This window comes from Ambystoma mexicanum, chromosome 12 (assembly GCF_040938575.1).
Source record: "Ambystoma mexicanum isolate Mex_15411 chromosome 12, UKY_AmexF1_1, whole genome shotgun sequence".
NCBI lineage: Eukaryota > Metazoa > Chordata > Amphibia > Caudata > Ambystomatidae > Ambystoma > Ambystoma mexicanum.
In genome coordinates, this window is record NC_090936.1 from 692,515,439 (window position 1) to 692,535,035 (window position 19,597).

General features: G+C 46.0%; 1 protein-coding gene across 2 annotated transcripts in view; it reads left to right on the forward strand.

Annotated features, from left to right (window-relative positions):
• Nucleotides 1-19,597, forward strand: part of GTSE1 (G2 and S-phase expressed 1) — a 1,052,868-nt gene that overhangs the window by 567,060 nt on the left and 466,211 nt on the right. For both annotated transcript variants that reach the window (XM_069629229.1, XM_069629230.1), the window contains exon 8: nt 13,087-13,503. In XM_069629229.1, coding sequence (XP_069485330.1) covers nt 13,087-13,503 — 417 coding nt within the window. The remainder of the gene's footprint in view (nt 1-13,086; nt 13,504-19,597) is intronic.

Genomic DNA, 19,597 nt, shown 5'->3' on the forward strand with positions numbered 1-19,597 from the left:
GGAGAGCTTCAAACTCAAGATTGATGACTTGGAAAACCGGGAGAGGCGGAACAACCTGAGGATTTTCGGAATCCCGGAACGAGAAGGGGAGACAGAGCGATCTGAAGAACACCCTGCATGACATCATCAAACTCTTAGGTTCATAAACCGTGTCATCGGCAACTAAGACAGGATACAGAGCTGGAGGTCCTCCAGGCAGACCAAGATCTGTCCTTGCTCGATTTCACCGCTTTCAGGACAAAACACGGATCCTCGAGAAAGCAAGAAGCAGCGATTCAATTACCCTCCAAGGATCCCAAATCTCGATATACCAGGACCTATCATCCATGACCCTGGCACTCTGACGCATGTGCGGGCCTATCACCAAACATCTGAAGGAAAAGAACATAAGATACAGGTGGGGATACCCCTTCTCTCTGTCCTTCGTATACAACGGAAACAATCAAGCTAAGCTCAGAGGGGGGGGGAAATCAAGGCGTACATCTGACCTCCTTGGACCAAGCACAGAGGAACACGATCGGGGAGACCCACGTCGAGAAGGAGGATGGCGTATACAGGGCCCCAGAAGGAACCGTGTCAAGGGATCAAGGACATTTCAGAGAGGTAATACCCCCCCCCAGGGGGAGAGAACTGATGCTGCAACACTGGTAAGATGACATATATTCTAATACATATGTCCATGGCCTGAACTGTGTAAGGATGTTTAGGCTCGAAAGAGACTTGGGCCATGTAAACGAAGGAGGGAGGTGAAAGGGGGGTCAATCAAGATTATGATGTTATAATAAACTTGGGGACCCGAAGTGACGGTCCCTAAAGGTGGTTCGATGCAGAACCAGTGTCTTTATCTGGGTCCGCACGGACGCCGTCAATGTGGGAAGGGTGGGGGGGCTGGGCAGACAAATGTACAGAGAATGAAGCATTATCGGCAATACGAAGGATCACTCAAGACTACGCGAGTCCTTATGAACAATATATCTACTTGACACGGGTCACGAATCCACAACCGAGATACTCTGATAATGGCACCAATTGAAGAGCAGAAGGGTAGGGAATCCCTAAGGATAGGAACACTTAACGTGAAAGGCCTCAACTCGCCGACCAAGAGATCACTAGTGGCAAGGGAATTCCGTAGATCTGAAAAAGACATTCTCCTCCTACAAGAGACAAAGTTTGCCAAGGGGGAGGAGAGAGGAATACTAGGAAAAAGAGGGGGAAAGGAATTCTGGGGCTCGGGCCCACTCAGGAAGGGAGGAGTTGGAATCCTGATCAAGAAAGGAATCAATTTCGAAGTAGATAAGACCTGGTCCGATGTAAGCGGGCGTGCCCTCCTGATATCTGGGACAATCGCAAAGGTTAAAGTAACAGTCGCAGTAATAGTAATATACTCTCCCAACGCAGGACAAGCCAAGTTCCTAGAAAAGACAATACCCAAAATAATGTTAGAAGCATCCGGCCAAGTTGTTCTCAGAGGAGACTTTAATCAATGGGCGGAACCAGGCAACCCCGAGATAAGAAGCCAAACGAGAAGTGATCGCACTGGGCTTTCCGACATAATGGAGATATATGATCTGCAAGATGTGTGGAGAATTAAACATCCTAATGAAAGAGGCTACACATTTTACTCCAATCCGCACAAAACATTCACCAGGATTGATTACTTGTACCTCACCAAGGACCTCCTTGACACCACAACGCTATTAGAAATAATTCCCATGACATGGTCCTGTCGGATATAAGGTGGGCAGACTTGCATGTTTCAGGAGGGAAGTGGCACTGTAATGTAAGCCTGTTGAAAGATACAGTATTTGAAGTATTCCTCAATTTCAGTTGCCATTTCAATTTTAAACTAAACAATGGGGAAGTCTCCAAGCAGACAATATGGGAGGCGGGTAAAGCCACCTGGAGAGGCATGCTGATACGAGAAGAATCTACCAAAAAAAGAGAAGGATCATGGAGCACAGACTTAGGTCCGAAATATGCCAACTGGAAAGCGAGAACAGGGAACACCTGGGCACGGACCGCGACAACATCAACATAGCACAACGTAAAAGGGAAGAACTAAGACTATTGGAGCACGAACAAATTGTGCGCAAACTTCGATTCCTCAAACAGAAATTCTATGAGCAGGGGGACAAGGCCGACGCACTATTGGCAGCCAGACTCCGAGAACAAAGGGTGGAGCGGAAAGTGAAAGAGTTAATTGAAGAAAACCCTACGACCCCCACCCCCCACCCCTCCACACTATCCCTGAGTTTTGCCAACTTCTCCGAGGCGTTGTACACCTCGGAAGTGACTCCAGGACAATCAGATACAGATCACCATCTCTCCCAGATATATATGCCCAAAATCTCATACCCCGAAACTGAGCTCTTAGAATCCCTGATATCCGAACCTGAGGTCCAAGAGGCAATTAAAAGACTAACTGTAGGCAAATCCCCCGGAAAGGATGGCTATACCGCTGGGTTTTATAAAACCTTCAGGGACCAGCTAACACCATTCTTGACGGAACTCTTTAACGAGATATTAGAAACAGGGACAGCCCCCGACTCCTTTACGAAGGCGCTCATAACAGTGCTCCCAAAGGAGGGAAGGAACCCCAAACTTTGTGGTTCATACCGCCCAATTTCATTGCTCAACTTAGATGCCAAAATGTACACCAGGGTAGTGGCCGCCCGATTGTGTATGAGGTGAGGGATCAGTACTTCCAATGACCAAGTCGGATTTATATTGGGTAGGGCAAGGGGCCGACACCATGCGCAAAACTCCAAGCAACTTTAGCCACTCATCACCAGAACTACCAGGTGACCCTGCCCTACTGTCAATAGACACGGAAAAAGCCTTTGATAGAGTGGAGTGGGAATTCCTGAGGGCAGTCCTTCGCAAGGTGGGGATAGGGCCGAGATTTAGGAAAGGAATACAAGTAGTATACACATCCCCAAAGGCATCTATCTCTGTTAATGGGGAATATTCCAGATGGTTTGATATGGGACGTGGTACTAGACAGGGGTGCCCCCTCTCTGCAATACTTTTTGCGTTCTCCCTAGAACCCCTGGCCCAAAAGATACGATCCGACTCCAGAATAGAAGGCATGCGATTGGGAACGAAAGAATATAAGATAGCACTCTATGCTGATGACATACTTTTACACATTACCAACCCCTCTGTATCTGTCCCTCATGCTCTCCAACTATTAGAAGAATATGGCAAACTCTCTGGCAAACTCTCTGGGTTTAAGGTGAACAAGACTAAATCAATATTGTTCCCTTTGCAAGGAACGAAAGGGGAAAACGAAACCAAGTTCTTGCCCTTAGGCCTCAAACTCGAACACTCTGCGTTTAAATACTTAGGCATCCAGATCACTGAAAACATAACAGAACTATACAAAGCTAACTTCCTCCCCTCCTCCAGAGCTTCTCGGCCGATCTGAATAGGTGGGACAAACTCACGATCTTGTGGTTAGGCCGGATTAACGCCATTAAAATGGTATGCCTCCCCCGATTCCTGTACCCTTTCCAGATGTTACCTATCGAGATACCAAATGCGTTTTTTGAAGAGGCCAAAAAACTTATGCTTAGGTTCCTCTGGCAGGGAAAGAAGGCGAGGATTGCATTCGACACTCTGACGCTTTCCAAAGACAAAGGAGGAGTAGGTCTCCCCGACCTGCGAGCATACTACAAAGCCTCACAACTACGTATCCTTATCTCACACCTACGTGATCACAACCATCTCCAATGGGTCCACATGGACAATCATTACTTCTCGCCGGCCATTGTCAGAATGGCTATGGACCCCTCACAAAAGAATACAACGGAAAATTAAGGGCCGCAAGATACGGAGTACCATCTGGAACATCTGGCAACCAAGCAAAGCAATGAACAAGATCACCACCTGGCCGTCCCCACTTAGCCACTTATGGTCCCCTGGCATAAACGATCACATACCCGAGGTAGGAAGATTCCAATCCTGGTACAAGGCAGGACTCTAAAGGGTAGGGCAACTCCAGAAGGACAACTTCATAACTCTTCCAAACCTAACTGAAGCCCTAGGAATAGGCCCATTATCCACCTTCCAATACATCCAGATAAAAGGAGTCCTCACAAAATCTGCATGGAAGGAAAAGCTGCAGAGCGAACTCGCCCCATTTGAACAACTCTTGGATTCTAAGTCTGAAATGAAGGGTTTGATATCGGCTATGTACAAAGAACTTATCGAAGCAGGCACCGGGTCCACGGAACATCTCAGAAGCAGATGGGGGAGAGACTTAGGAGAGGAGTTAGATCCAGAGCAATGGGAAATGATGTGCAAAAACGCATCCAAAACATCCTTATCCAGTCAATAAAAATCACACGCCATCAAACTCCTACATAGATGGCAATATGACCCACTCAAATTGTCCAAGATGTTTCAGACTGTGAGCCCGAGATGTTGGCGAGAATGTGGAGAAACAGCATACTATTGGCACATGTGGTGGAGCTGCCCATGCATTTAAGGTATTCTGGGAGGAAGTCCTGGCATGGATCAAAGACATAGACGGCATACAAAGAGACATTGATCCACGTTTGGTTCTCTTCGGAACGGAAAAAGACGAGGATGAATGGACTAGACTCAGGGGTCTTGCCCCACACCTATTACTAGCAGCCCCTGCACTGCTGGTAACAAAATGGAAATCCAAAAAGGTTCCAAGTAAGAAGGAATGGATCAATTTGTCAACCAACATTTATACAACGGAATTGATCACGGCATCCCTACACAACAAAGCATCGCAATGCGAGATCTTATGGTCAGAATTTCGAGGCAAACACCTCTCAGAGACGACGTACTCCCAACCCGAAGACACTACAGGATCTTAATTGAACCTAGAATCTCAGACTCTCAATACAGGACAGTTATGACCCAAGAATCCAGGAAACCTCACAATAGTGAACCGAACATTACCCGCTATGAACATGTCAATAGAGAAAAGATGCTGCAATGATGTCTGCCCAACCATGGGGAGGGAGGGAGGTGGGTGGGTATGTTATACTGACTGTTATCACTAGGGATCGGAAACGAACACAAGGACGATCAATTGTATAATGACTCTAGTTTTTGTTCTTTTGATGTAACCATATGCTAACAGAGTTGTAACAAGTGAAATGCTCAAATCTTTTGTTAATCTTTTGTTTCTCTTTTTATTTTTAAATCAATAATGCCAAATTAAAAAAAAATCACTAACCAGACAACACTATATTCTGTGTGCTAGGCTTTCTTTTGCAACTTGTGTTAATTAACTCCCAATTTACCTTGCATACTGCAAAATCTCCCTGTATCGAAGTAGGCTTATCTTCATCCAACTTGCTGAACAATGATTAATATTTCGGCAGTGTTCAATTGCTTCTCAGCTGAGAAGGAACTTTCCTGTATTACAACCGTAAACTTTTCAGTTTACAATGCTCATTGCTAAACCCCAAATCCAATATTTGCCTCTAGTTAATACAACATATGCAATCTGCTTCTAAGTGCTACAGCGAAATTTATACAGGTTTGCAGTGAATGCATCAATCGCCATGAATCTGCATGAAAGCGCTATGACTGTGCGAAGTATATTCCTACTGGTCGAAATGGACCTTCACGTGAGACTCTGAGAGGAGTCGCACGTGCTGTGCTTAATTCTGTAGACCTCTTGCTGGTCAAATACAGAATGTAGGGCTTCCAAGACTTATTTCTAACTGCAAACATTGACTGACTCATGACTGCTGCGTGGTCTGCTCTGTCCCTAGTCCTTTTGGCTCTTTTCGCAGGTCAGTGTATTCGCCAGCTGTTCCACTGCTGGTATTGGTAGTCCTGTGCAATAAACAGAAAGACTGGCCACAATTAGGCAGTGCAGGTATTTGGAAATTGACATTGGTACCCCACTTACATGCAGGCACCTGAAGGACACAGACTGGGGCCATCCCAATTCCCACACCCCGTCTGTAAGGCAGGAATGGCTCTAGGAATCCCTGTTGGCTTTTCGCTTGTTAGAAATGGATAACCCAGGCTGAAGGGGGGGGGGGCCCTTCCCATCACCTCTTGACAGGCTCGGGTCTCTGAGCCGGTCACAAGACCCTTATCCAATTCGGAGCAGTGTGGCTCTGAGAAGTTGAGATGAAGGAGGTAGAGCAGCTGTTGTCAATTCTTTATGGCCCAAAAAAGGCTGCAAAGCAGAACAGCTGGTGTGCAGTACCTATTTAAAATGTCTTGTACCTTAATAGCCAGCATATATGAAATCATGAGATATCTAGCTGCTAACAGTATAAAGGTACTGAAAATATCCAATATATAAAATATCCAATAACAAATAGCCGATACCAGCTTACTTTCTAAGACTTTGTGAGAACTTTGGGACAAAATGCTGTGATTATCATCCCTGACCCTTGTAGTTTCACCACGGACAGCCCACCAAAGAGAAGTTGCCACTGCAAAGGAATTTCAGTAAAAATCCTCTCTGACAGAAAAGTATAAAAACCTTGAAAGCTTGTAAAAGGGTTGGCAAAGTTGGCAAAAGGAACATCCAAAGCGCAAACCCCAACAGAACAGCCTCTTTATTAATCTCTAGGCTTTGGTGCTGACGACTTTGACCTCTACACAGACTGCGACGACCGAGTCCACCATGATTGGATGAGCCGGCAGAGACTTTGAACTTGCGTGGGCATGTGCCTTTGGGATCAGCCACTGCTCTGATTGACAAGGACCCTTCTGTACGCCACATGGCTGTCTTCCAACATCTGTCTTTCTGCTTCAGCTCCCCACTCCACTGTGCCGCTCGGAGCTAAAATTCCTCAGGCTTATGCCCCCATCCCTTATGTCTTGGATGAAGACTTTTACGATGAAGAGGGTGATGCCATTCATTTTGGTCTTGAACCCTTTGGCCCTGTGAGGTCATGCCTTTGTTTAATCTTGCAGCTGATTTGCAAGAGGCGAGTGGTCTGGACACTTCTCCAGAGATTGCCATGCTTCCTGCACCAGCTCAGACTTAATTTCATTGCCTGATGGCTAAAGTGGTTGATGGCTTTTTTGGGGTTGTTTACACTCAAGTACAGTTGGAGCTGACTGATATTTTCGATGAAGGTCTACAGAGGTAGACCTCCTGCCCTTTAACTATGCAGTTAAGGCCTGGTCCTCAAATTGTGATCGAAAGCGGCTTCAGTCTCGACAGTGGAGAAGAAATGCAGAGCAGCCCATTTTAATCCAACTTCTCCAGCATGGTGTCTGGCATGGATTCACATGCTCATGAATATTCCGTAGTCAGGCTGGGAATCCCCGGTAAAGAAAAAATCAGTTTGTTTCATTTCTGAACTGTCTTTCTCCTAATAACCAATCACTGGTCTCTGGGTCATACTGCCCCCAGCCAATGACTGCCCTCTACCTAGGCCCCTCCTCTGGCAGCCATCTTCATATTTCTACCGCACGTTCAAGTGTTGGGAGTCCTCGTGCAATAGCTCTCGAGATTTTACTGCGTTTTGCGATTTTTTTATTTTTATTTTTTTTTTTTTTTTTTTTTTTGAGTTTAATCTCATTTTTTCGGTCAATCGAGCCTCAAGCTCAACCGTTTCTACTTCCGATCAACGTCGACCCGTTTTGGAATTTTCTACGCCCCTCAAGGGTAAGTTCTCGTCGAGTTCCGCTTCTTGGAGGATTCTTTGCGGCCTACCCCGTGTGGACATGGCCCAGGACAAAGGGAGCACAATGCCCGGATCCAAGCTGTTCAGGAGCTGCCCTGGATGCGGATTGCAGAATGTCTTCAAGGAGGACGAGCATTCCAGATGCCTCTAAAGCCTTCACGAAGACAAAACGCACGTGGAGAAAGACTGTGTTTTGCCAGAACATGTCGGAGCGGACCATGGATCGGCGTATCCGCCTTACCAACTGGCTGGAGGGTAAGAGCCCAGCAGCAGTTGAGAAGAGGTCCGAGCGGTCTTCTAAGACCTTTGAGGACGCTCCGGCGACAGGGGACCAACAAAAGGCAAAGCACTGCAAGTCCGCGGGCACCGGGAGTGCCGAACGGTCGGGCTCCTCGGCTGCCGTGCAGGGCGCACTTTCATCAACCACAAGCCAACGCTCTGGCTTGGGGAAAAAAAGTCGGAGAACCCAGGTAAACTTAGGGATCAGTCCCGGTCGATCCCAGCGGAGAAAGCCGAGGGGAGCGAGTCGGCGACCCTCCCCCCAAGGTGAAGGCCTCGGCACGTCTAAAGTCGTGAAGGCCTTGATTCACCCGGCTAAGGCCTCTATCGAGGGGGTCGTGGCGGCCCTGGCGAAGCCTGTGGAGGCTACCCCAGTGGAGATGACTTCTGGGCCCAGAGTTGCCCTGCCACCGCGGAGGGAATCCTCTTTTCAACCCATCGATAAGACCCCTGGGAGAACCCCAGTGGAAAATGAGGGGGGGGGGTTGTGGCCATCAGACACAGATGCAGCCTTTGAAGAGGAGATGGCTGAAGTTGTGAAGATCCTGGACAAGAGGTTCGAGGAAGTTGGTCCAACGGGAGCGAACCTGACCAGGCTGACGAAGAAGGCGACGGTGGCGCCGACGAGGTTCCCGTGGAGGTGGAAGATAAAACTTCCCAACCCTCGCGCCCGTCGCAACTGGTACCTGGGCCACAGGACAACTCGGGAGCAATCCTGATGCCGATCCAGGCCTTGTGTACAGAGATAAGGACAAGGTTGCCCTTACCCCCAACGGACGACCCAGCGGAGCCTGGACCGTCGTGAAGCCCTCCAGGCAAGCAGAGAAGAACTTATCCCCCACCGCCCTCATAGCCTTCTTCTCCTTCCCCGTTCCCGAGGGATGACACTGGGACAGACGGCCATGACGGGGATGTATGACGGGGATGTATGACGGGGATGGGTGACGGTGGTGGTGACAAGGGTCATCTTGGCAGCAACAACGATTAAAGCAGCCAACACCCTCGTGATTGCGGCCCACTACGACGGAGCTGTGGTTTAAGATTGCTCCTCTGCTGGACTTCCTCCCGGACGACAAGAGGGCTGAGGCCCTGGAGATCCTCCAGGAAGGCGAGGTGGCGTCGGACCACGCCATAACGGTGGCCACGGACATTGCTGATACTGGCTTCCGCCAGATGGGCAACAGTGTTTGCCTTTGCCGGCTTGGTTGGCTCAAGGCAACCGATTTCTGCCAGGACGTGCAGACCAGAGTTTTGGACCTGTCTTTCGACGGAAACAACCTGTTTGGCAAGACAGTGTACGAGTCACTGCAGGCCATCAAGGCCGACACGGAGACGGCACGGGCCTTGGGAGTTTTACAGCAGCGATGCCCGCCCTTTCGGAACTCTGGAGACAAGCAAGGTGCCTCCAAAGGATTCGGCGGTGGCTCCTCGATGTACCGCCAGGTGGCCCGCTCCTTGTCGCAGGAGGCCTACAGAGGACGCGGCAAATCAGGAGGATCTAGTCATCGTCAAGGAGGCCAAATCGGCAAGGCCGCTACCAAGCAGGACTGAACCGGCCGTGGCGTCGGGCCCCCACCTGAGCACCCCGGTGGGAGGCTGGCAGGCGAAGTTCATCAGTGTGTGGGAGTCCATCTCCACAGACCGTTGGATGCCCTGGCCCGCGGGCACTCGTGTTTCTAAAGAAGTGCCCCCGCATTCCACCCGTGGCCAGGAAGGAAAACCACATCCTTCAACTGCTGCTGGAAATAGGGCGATGCTGAAGAAAGGAGCCATCAAGCTCGTCCCAAAGAGGCTCCGGGGCTCCGGAGTTTACTCGCGATACTTTCTTGTAAGAAAGAAGACCGGCGGCTGGCGACCCATCCTGGACCTTCGTCGTTTAAACAAGTACATCAAGTCCCCGAAGTTCCGGATGGTCACTCTCCAGTCCCTTTCCTATTGCCCCTGTTATGGTACACATTGATGTTAATCGCTCATGACTGCACCTAGAGTACATGTTACCCGGAGTTGCTGGACAAGTCCATCCACCCTCACTGGCACCTTCCACGGAGTGATGTCTGCTCTCCCAAACAGGATGGGTCCTCCATCCGAACATAAACATCCTGAACCTTCATGCCTGACTGCTTAAAGTTTCAGATTTTAAGAAGTTTGATTTTTCTGGACATGCATTTCTGCTAGGCCTGCTACCAAATCATTTATGCCTGTAGGTGGCGAAAGTGTTTGGCTTGGGGCCGGAGTGGGATCTGGAGCCTTTTACCTGTTCCACAACCTCTGTTCTGGATTTTCTCCTTTGTTTTGTCCGAGCGGGCCTGTAAATTGCCACTTTGAAGCAGTATCTTGATGCTATTTTGGTTTTGAAGAGAACCCTGGGACAGGACTTGTTTTTCACGAACCCCACACTCATGCAATTTTTGCAGGGATTGTATCATTTTACCTAGCGTCATTTTTTTTTCTTGCATGAGACTTGGATTTAGTAGTGACGTTTCTCATGGGCACTCTGAGCCCCTACATTCTTCTTTGAGAATACTCTCCTATAAAGTGATCTTCCCGATTGCCATCACTTCCGCTAGACTGGTGAGTGAGCCCCAGGCGTTATTAGTTAAATGGTTTTCTCCAAAGAGAAGGTGATGTTTGGAGAGGCCAGTGTTCATCCTGGATACCCATCTCTGAAAAGATCCATCTTCCTGGACCCCGCCTGCCCCCCATTCCACCTCATCCTGTCAAGGCACAAGCACAATTCCATCTGCTGGTTCTGTTGCTTTTTGTAGCTTGTTTATGCCTGTGCTTTCAGGGCTTTGATCAAACAGACCCTTTCTAGGTGGATCATACTCTGCATTTTGAAATGCTACGATCCAGTTGGTAAAGGGGTGCTTGGCGGTCTCCAGCTCATTCAACCAGAGGGCTGGCTGCCCCCTCAGCTCTTCATGTTGAAGTCCCTGTTCTGGACATTTGCCAAGCAGCTGCGTGGGCTTCACTGCACACCTTTGCAAACCATTACTGCTTGGATTCCCCATTTGGATGACTGCTTTGGTAGAGCAGTCCTTCAGTTTTCCGATTTAGGTGGTGATCTTGCTCTCTTCCCTTCTCCAGATCTGAGTCCTTGTATGGGTAATGAGGAATGTGGGGATTCTGTTAGAACAACAAATTACTTGCCTCAGTAATGTTCTTTCTGATGTTCCTGCCACAGATTACTCATTGGCCTCCCAATAAGCCCCACTTGGCGGATAGCTAGTACACCTTGGTTCTGCAGTGCCTCAGCAGCGGAGTGCTCAGCGTCGGGTGGAACTGAATCGCGCTGTGCCCGCTGGTGGCAGAAATATTTCCAAAGGCGAATGAACTGGGTGGTAGCATAGTTGAGGAGGAACATACGAACATTACTGAGGCAAGTAATTTCCTTGACATTCTAAAGACACAAAGGCAAATCCTGGTCAAGACATGCCAGTTCCGAGGATCAGTCAGGCAGATTTAATTTTCACAGCCAATGCTTCAGTTTCACTCCTTTGCAATACTCCCAGCCATCCTTTGGATGATGGGGGTCAGGGCACATAAAGGGGACAATCAAGCTTGTACTCCTCGCCACAAAGGTCCCAATGGTGTGGTAGAGGCATAGGGTTCATCCACAAAGCAGTGACTCGCCCATTCACTACCCCTCCTTTGTCACATCAGTAGGTCGAATAACTTTCACCCAGGCATGGGAGGGGATTGCAATGGAATGAGATCTGTATCCTCCAGCGGCTTCCAAGCATGGCCATTTAATGCTAATGGCCTAACAGTTTGTTGTGTTGCAGTTTGTTTTAGGACATTCTTAAATCGGTCAGGGAGCTGTGCAGTGAATGGAGATGCAGAGAACCTATAAATCTTGAGTGAGGTGCAGTCCAGATTGGTGGAAGTAGGGCTCCAGTGGTGGTAGATGCAGATTGTGGCCTGTAATGGAAAATTCTGGTAGGGGATACTCCGCTAAGTACACTTAAGGATGTGTTGGTAGATGGGGGTACAAGGTAGTTGTTTACAGCGGCCACATGTCTTTGAGGCGGTCATTTTTACAGATGCACTGTGTCCAATGCACTTGCTACTTCATATTGGGGCCACGCAGGGTCTGGTCATCAAGACAATTGGGGGGCAGATTGAGGGCATGCAAATTAGCTGGTTCCACCAGTGTCTGGTAACATGCGCCATGCATACGCTCGATTAACTAGTCCTCCATTATTGTCACTAATGGGACATAGCTTCATGATCAGCAAGCAAGGGACTGGTGAAGATCAGTCTTTGGATTGGTGTACTTGCTTGAGATTCATCCCAAGGTGTTACAAGGGGAGTATGCTGCCTCTTGAGAGGAATTGGAACTGTGGATGGAACACTGACCACATTTGCAGGATTACCTCCATGTGTTGATTTTGGTGGCTACCCAGTATTTGGCCTGCACCACACTAAAGTTTGCAGGCTTCTTTCTGGGCTTTCTCCCACATGTTTATTCGACTGAATCCTGGTACTGTTTGCTGGACAATTCTATCTGGTCTTGGTATCTGTAGGCCACACAGGGGCAGGCAGCAGCCATGACCTTGCATAGTGTCACTCTTATCCAGTTCACTTTCACATAGGAACCCTGTCTTATGGTTTTTACATTTGGGCTCCTTGTGCCCCTGGAGTAGAGCAAGCTAGGTACCTAATTAATACTACAAAAAAGTTCAGTCACTTGTTCTTAGATAGCTGTGTGAGGTGACTTGCACGAGTGAACCAACACATGAGACGGTTAATGTGGCGAATAACTGTATTCATGTCTGGAATGAGACCTTGGATGTGTGATTATCAGGGGAAAAAAGGTCTCATTATTAAGGTAGGAATCTGGACAGAGGCTAAGACACTTTCTTTTGGACTACCAAAGACTAGTTGGTGGATGTGGGTTAGGAATGCAAATTTGCTTTAAAACTGATCCGGTCAGTACTCTGTCCTTTATCTAGTGCCAAAATAAAGATTCTCCAAGGGAGCTTGGTGCCTTGCTGCATACAAAATTATTTCTGTTACTATTTTCTCAGTCCGGGCCTTTCACTTTTTTCATTTCTCTTGAAAAGGACAGTCTGTTTAAAAATAAATTTTTGTTTAAAAACGTATTAGATTTGGTTGAAAAATGGAACATACAATCTAATTTTGTTTTTTCTACTGTTAACAGCTTCTTGCTTAAACACCTCAATTGGCAGTTCGAGAGTGCTTTGCAATACTTCTCTGAATACATCGAGCAGTTCAAGGTTGCCTTGTAATTTGGGAAGAGTCTCCCAGGTTAGACAGAACACCAAACCTTACTCAACTCAGCAACCAAACTCTTCGGATTCCTCCAAAAAAATGCTCAAATCCAAAAGTGCCAGTAAACTTCCTGACATTCGAAATAACAAGGTGATTTCAGGAATGGCGGCGACATATCCACCATCAACTGCCAACAACATGCAAAGACAGAAATCCGAATCAAATTTGCAGAGGATGTCTTGGCAAAGCAAATCTCAAAGTGCAATTAAAAGTAACGCATGTTCACAACTTAAGGCAGTTGTTGAACCCACGCCTCTATCACAGCATAAGTTTTCTAAGCCCGCCGGTAAGTTCCTTGTTATCAAGGTTTGTAAAAGTTTTGATCTTTGTCAACTTTTAGTTTATTTTCTCAACTGCACTCATTCTTATGGTCCTGGGTCATTGTGTCCTTTATATTTGAAAGTGTTCCTCAGCTCATGTACCATTATGGCATGGTATTGCATATTAAAATAGGACTTCATAGACGGCTTTGGGGAAAAAAGATTTTGGAATGTCATTACATTATTTTGTTTTCTTTGCTCCAATAGCCATTTGATGGAGAGTAGTACTCGTGTACCAAGGAGCTTGTATAGCTTCATGTGCCTCTCTATACATTTTTGATAATTAGTAGCTGGGCTGGTCCATTGTGGCTCCTGAAGTTCTGTAAAATGTTGGCCATGGAGGTCCTTTGGGTCTGTTACAGTTATTCCTTTGATATAGGCAGGATAATATTTGGTGGATGTATTCTTCAATGGGGCACAAGCGCAGAGGATGGTTGTGACGTGGACTCCTCCAGCGTAAGAGTAGTAAACCGACATTTACCTGCATCCTACTTTTTTGGCTTTTTTACAAGCATCAAATATGCAGATGTATGCTCATATGGCATGTGTTTTTAAGACTGTAACTGGAGTTTATCTTGCAGCTCTGAAATTCGATCTATGTGCCCTCCCTCCTTCCTCACCAGACTCTTGTTGAATCCACAAACATTGGCATTAGTTTATGGTCCTTTTTCATAATCTTGTAAACATGATTAGTAGTTTGTTGCTCTTATTTTGTTGATTGATGCTTTCAGGGGACATGCCACCCTTTCCTTAAGGATTGGTCCTGGTTAGTTTGCATTATATAATCTTGTTGCATTGTCTGAAATAGTATCCTTTGTCCACAGCCTACTTATGGTATTGACTTCACTCTTCCATGGTTGAACCCCTTTATTACCCAGCTATTGCTCCTATAAAACTGATTGCCTTTTTTTGTTTCCCTGCCGAGTGGTCCCACCATTAATGAACTGTTCAATCTTTACACTAAAGCTTTGTGACGGCAGTTTTTTTTCCATTTGTGTGCTTATGTTTTTGGAAGCTCAAGCTGCCAAAAGGGGCATGTTGTGTTTTCTGAAATGCCTAAATGGACTATAAAAAGTTGTGGAACTGAAATTGGGTCCCTTAATATTTCAATCCCCTTGTTGATGGCTGCTTGCCACATCTCTATTAAAGGAGTAAATTCCCTTTTTCTGCTGGCATTTTCCTTGATCACTTGGAGTTGCCTCTGCTCTGGAAATGGGTAATCCATGTTTGGTGTGTGCACATTCTCTGTTTACCTCTTGAACTAAAGTTCTTTGGGATAGTTGGAGGCCCTGGGTGGAGCCATTTTATTTTGCATCAATGGGATGCAAGAAACTGTACAACGGGTGGGTTCTTGCTGCCTTAAAGGTACAGGAACTATATGCTTGTATTACTAAATCGGCAGGTTTGTATGGTCGCCACATAGTAATCGGAGGACAGTATGATCTGTCGTTGGTGAGCTGACCACATGACGATGAGCATTTAGAGTTGGGGCGAAGTATATGGTGGTCAACTGCAGACTTAAACTGTCCCTGCATCGACTGTAGCTATTGCTTTCTGGGTTTTCCCTCCCCTCAGTACCCTAGTCAGGCTTTTGTTCAGTGGCCCCCCTCCCCTAGAGGGCCCTGATTTCTTTAATAGGGCTGCTGATGACTTTATTCTTATCTCGTCAAAAGACAATGAGGGACTCCAAGCAAATGAATCTACCCACGGCCGTGCTTGGAAGAGGCATGTATATATAAAGCAACTAGGAGACCGGGGTCTGGAATACTGTTTAGGTTAAAGGACAAGACTGAATCCTTAACACAGCTGATTAAGAATATTACCTGGATAAGTACAGAGCACATCACAAACCAGCAGGTGAAGGAATTCAATTCACATCCTAAACAAAATAGATTTATTGATTTAATAGAATGTACCATAAGAATTATAAAATTTCATAATGTATCTCAAAATTGAAATGGTAAAATACAATTCAAGAAAATAGTAGTACATGATTATCAAAAGGCAATTACTCAAAAAAATGCGCAACACAACCAAACCCACTCGATTCACCAGTCACTCCATCCATACTAGACTTATACATATCTCATACATATCTAAAATGCATATCTCAAATACAATGGTGAAGTACACGAAATGTACATAAACATAAATGAACTAATTGCACAAGATGTTATAGCACCATACTCCAATTCTAGTCAGTGACAAGCACTGTAGTACTAAAAAAAATGTCCCGAGGTTGGAGACGTTAATAAGTCATATTAATTGACAATTAGACCAAAACAAACATAGGCCAATCAAAGAACCAACATGTTTCTTTCCATCTTCATGATTGTATTAATTGTGTGGAAATTCATCAGGGTAACTTAAGGCCTGAAGTCATCAGTGATCAAGGGTGCTGGATTGTTGCAAAGGTCTGTAAGCCAGTCTTGACCCGACACCTAAACAGAAGAACAGAAATTACTGATCTCTTACCAATTCAATGGGTTCAGTATATATCTGTATTACGCTGTATCAGTGGGCGTAAATACAAGGTCATATGACCTGCTAAAGAGGAAATTCACCTGCAAGCGGTCACAAGCAAGAAATGAGTGGACAGACCGGGCATAGAAGCAAAATCAATAAAGTACTAGCCCAATGTACAGTGCAAGAGTGAAAAAGAAGAAATATCCCATAGACGGTCTGGAGGTAGAAAGCAGTATGAGAATAAATTCGCAAACATAAAAATCACTCTGGATGTAAAACGTACTCCAATTCCGTTTAAAACATTGCAATCTCGAACCAAACCAACAGTACATAGATGGCTGGCAACACTCTGGTAATAGAACCGGACCTCCCATAGATGGCCGTTGGATGATTAGACTAAGGATCGCAGCAAGATGGTAGAGGTAAGAATTAAACTAGCAGTCTGAAATAATGTCTCGATTACTAATTTGTAATCACATGAAGGCAAAAATTCAATCAAAGTAACACTTACTCTGCCATGAGTCGAATTTCACCATGTAAACCAGTCAATAGGTCACAAAAGATAAAACAAGCACTGCATGACCAAGTAAAAACACTGGGAACACATGCCCTCTGAAAACAAAGCACAAGAACAGACCAAAGAATGTAAGTATGAGGTGAATATCAAGTCAAAAGTAAGTATAAGAACTGTTACTGGATGTAATGTAGGAAAAAATCGATAACATTCAAAATCCAACAGTAATAGGCTAAAGAGATGAGAACCAAAGATGAGAACTTAGCCCAATCAATGTCAACAAAGACGTTGTTTGGAGTTGAGCCATGGTGTACGTAATCACGCAGCTAGGATAAAATTCATAGACGCGATAGTGGCCGCTGCCGATGTATCTCGAACCAGCTATTCATAGTGCCTAGCAAATAAACCGATAAGTACAAGCTCTATCAATAAATTGAGCAGCGTGCAAGTATGTGCGTTATCAAAATACACGGCGTCTCAAGGGCAGTTATGTCTCCACATAGTGTGGCAAAAGATTTCATATAGAGTGCATGCAATAGAAAAAGAGCATGCATCAAAACAATGCTGTGAAAAAACGTCTGTTACAAGCGGCACGTCTCGTAAGCCCGTACTAGTGTGGACCATACAACGCATGTCTAAAGTGTTAAAGGGATGGTCTAGTAAAAAATTTTATTTAAAAAATAGATAGGCAACATAAAAAAATACTAGCATTCTCTGTTTTAAAACTTCCTATATAAAATTTTGAGCTATTCAAGCTCAAAATTCGCAAAAGCAAGCACATGGGCGCATCCATTTTGTGAAATGGAGGCCCTCCTGTGCTGGCTTTTGCGGCACTAATGAAGGAAAAGCCAGCCAGCTGTAGTAAACAAAAGCTACCGCTGGGTGGCTTTCCCCTTCATTAGTGCTGTAGGCGGAGGACGGGGACCGGAGACCAGAACAGGAAAGCTGCAGCTGAATTTCGGTAAGTGCTATTTATTTTTTGTTAAAAAAAATAAGCACTAGCTGCGTTTTTTTTTCTAAGTTTTCCGGGCTGGAGGAGCCCGGAAAACTTAGAAATAAAACCGCAGCTTTAAAAACGTTGTATTTGTTTGCGGTCGCTTTTGAAGCGACCGCAAATATAAATACAATGTTATTGTGTTGGAAAACGCTGCGGTTTTTCTTTCCAAGTTTCTCAGGCTCCTCCGGCAGAATCAGGCAGAAACAACGCGGCATTGCGGAAAACGAGCCCCAAATGGGAAAGCAGATTTAGGCAGACACAACGCAGCATTTAGCATTTCCCATTTGGGGGTCTCGGGCTCCCCACGGGGAGCCCGAGAGACCCAAATGGGAAATCAGCTGTAGGTAGAAACACTACGCGGCATGTAAACATAACCGCATTGTTTCTGCCTGCTGTGGCTCTCACTTTGGGTCTCCGGTGCTCCCGTGGGACCCCCGGAGACCCAAAGTGATGGCCACAGCAGGCAGAAACACACGCGGTTGGGTTGGAAAACGCTGCGGTTTTTCTTTCCAAGTTTCTCAGGCTCCTCCGAGCCGGAGGAGCCTGAGAAACTTGGAAAGAAAAACCGCAGCGTTTTCCAACACAATAACGTATTTATGTTTGCGGTCGCTTCAAAAGCGACCGCAAACATAAATACGTTTTTAAAGCTGCGGTTTTATTTCTAAGTTTTCTGGGCTCCTCCAGCCCGGAAAACTTGGGGAAAAAAAACGCAGCTAGTGCTTATTTAAAAAAAAAAAAATAAATAGCACTTACCGAGATTCAGCTGCAGCTTTCCTGCTCTGGTCTCCGGTTCCCGTCCTCCGCCTACAGCACTAATGAAGGGAAAGCCACCCAGCGGTAGCTTTTGTTTACTACAGCTGGCTGGCTTTTCCTTCATTAGTGCCGCAAAAGCCAACACAGGAGGGCCTCCATTTCACAAAATGGATGCGCCCATGTGCTTGCTTTTGCAAATTTTGAGCTTGAATAGCTCAAAATCTTACATAGGAAGTTTTAATACGGAGAATGCTAGTATTTTCTTTTTTATGTTGCCTATCTATTTTTTAAATAAAAATGTTTACTAGACCATCCCTTTAATGACACACGTATGTTCGAGTTGCCGTGATACGATAGTGAAGACCAAACCTACAAAGAACACCACCGTGACCCAAAGAGCAATTCAACTTGTGAATAACCCATGCTCTTTTGCCTACAAGGTACAAAGTCTCGTACTTGCAGAGAGCGCGAGCATCCGACTCGTATCCGTTGTGAGAGTGAAAGCAACCTCTCAGAAATGGAGAAAGGACTAGCAGTAATCGGTATACTAGCTCAATATATGCCATGGGGCATCATAGTACTTGTCAGATTTAGAGGCGCGCTAAGGGATGATGCGAGCTGCCATATTGGAAGGGTGATGACAAACAGTCGGAAAATGTAAACCTATGTAATGAAAGGACTAAAGAAGCAAGCTCGGTGCATGGGACAAAACGTTTTTATGGTTCATTCTATTAAATCAATAAATCTATTTTGTTTATCACCTTTTGATAGGTTGTTCCCTGTTCTCTTGCCTTTGATTCGTTCTCCCCACCCCTTTTTAATTGTTGACTGCTTTTCTCTCTCATCTGTGTATTCAGTTGTGGCTTCTTACTAGTCGCCTAATGATAGTTTCTAATTGAATGTCTTGTGTTGAAGGGCGGTTTGCTCTGACTTATTGATTTCAGGTGGAAGTAGTGTTTCAGTGATGCTGCTCCAGGGTATAATCTGGTGTGTGGGGACATTGACATCTGTTCCTACAGTTGCTCTCCCTCCATTTTGTGGGTAAAGCAGCCTCCTGGCTTTCAGGCACAGTCTAGGAAACCTGCAGTCACAATACTAGAATGCCTCTGCCCCACGAGAACATTACTACTTTTAGTTGCTGTTGTGGCCATATCATTTGCCGGTCTGAGGACGGCTGAATAGTACTGTATCGAGGGACTCCATTGTGCTAGGTGTAGGGGCAGACTTGGCTTTCTCAATCCAAGCATTCATTGTAGACTGTACAGTACCCACACTTGAGAATGGGAGACGCGATGACCTGGGAGAAGCCAGAGGTAATTTGGTGAATTCC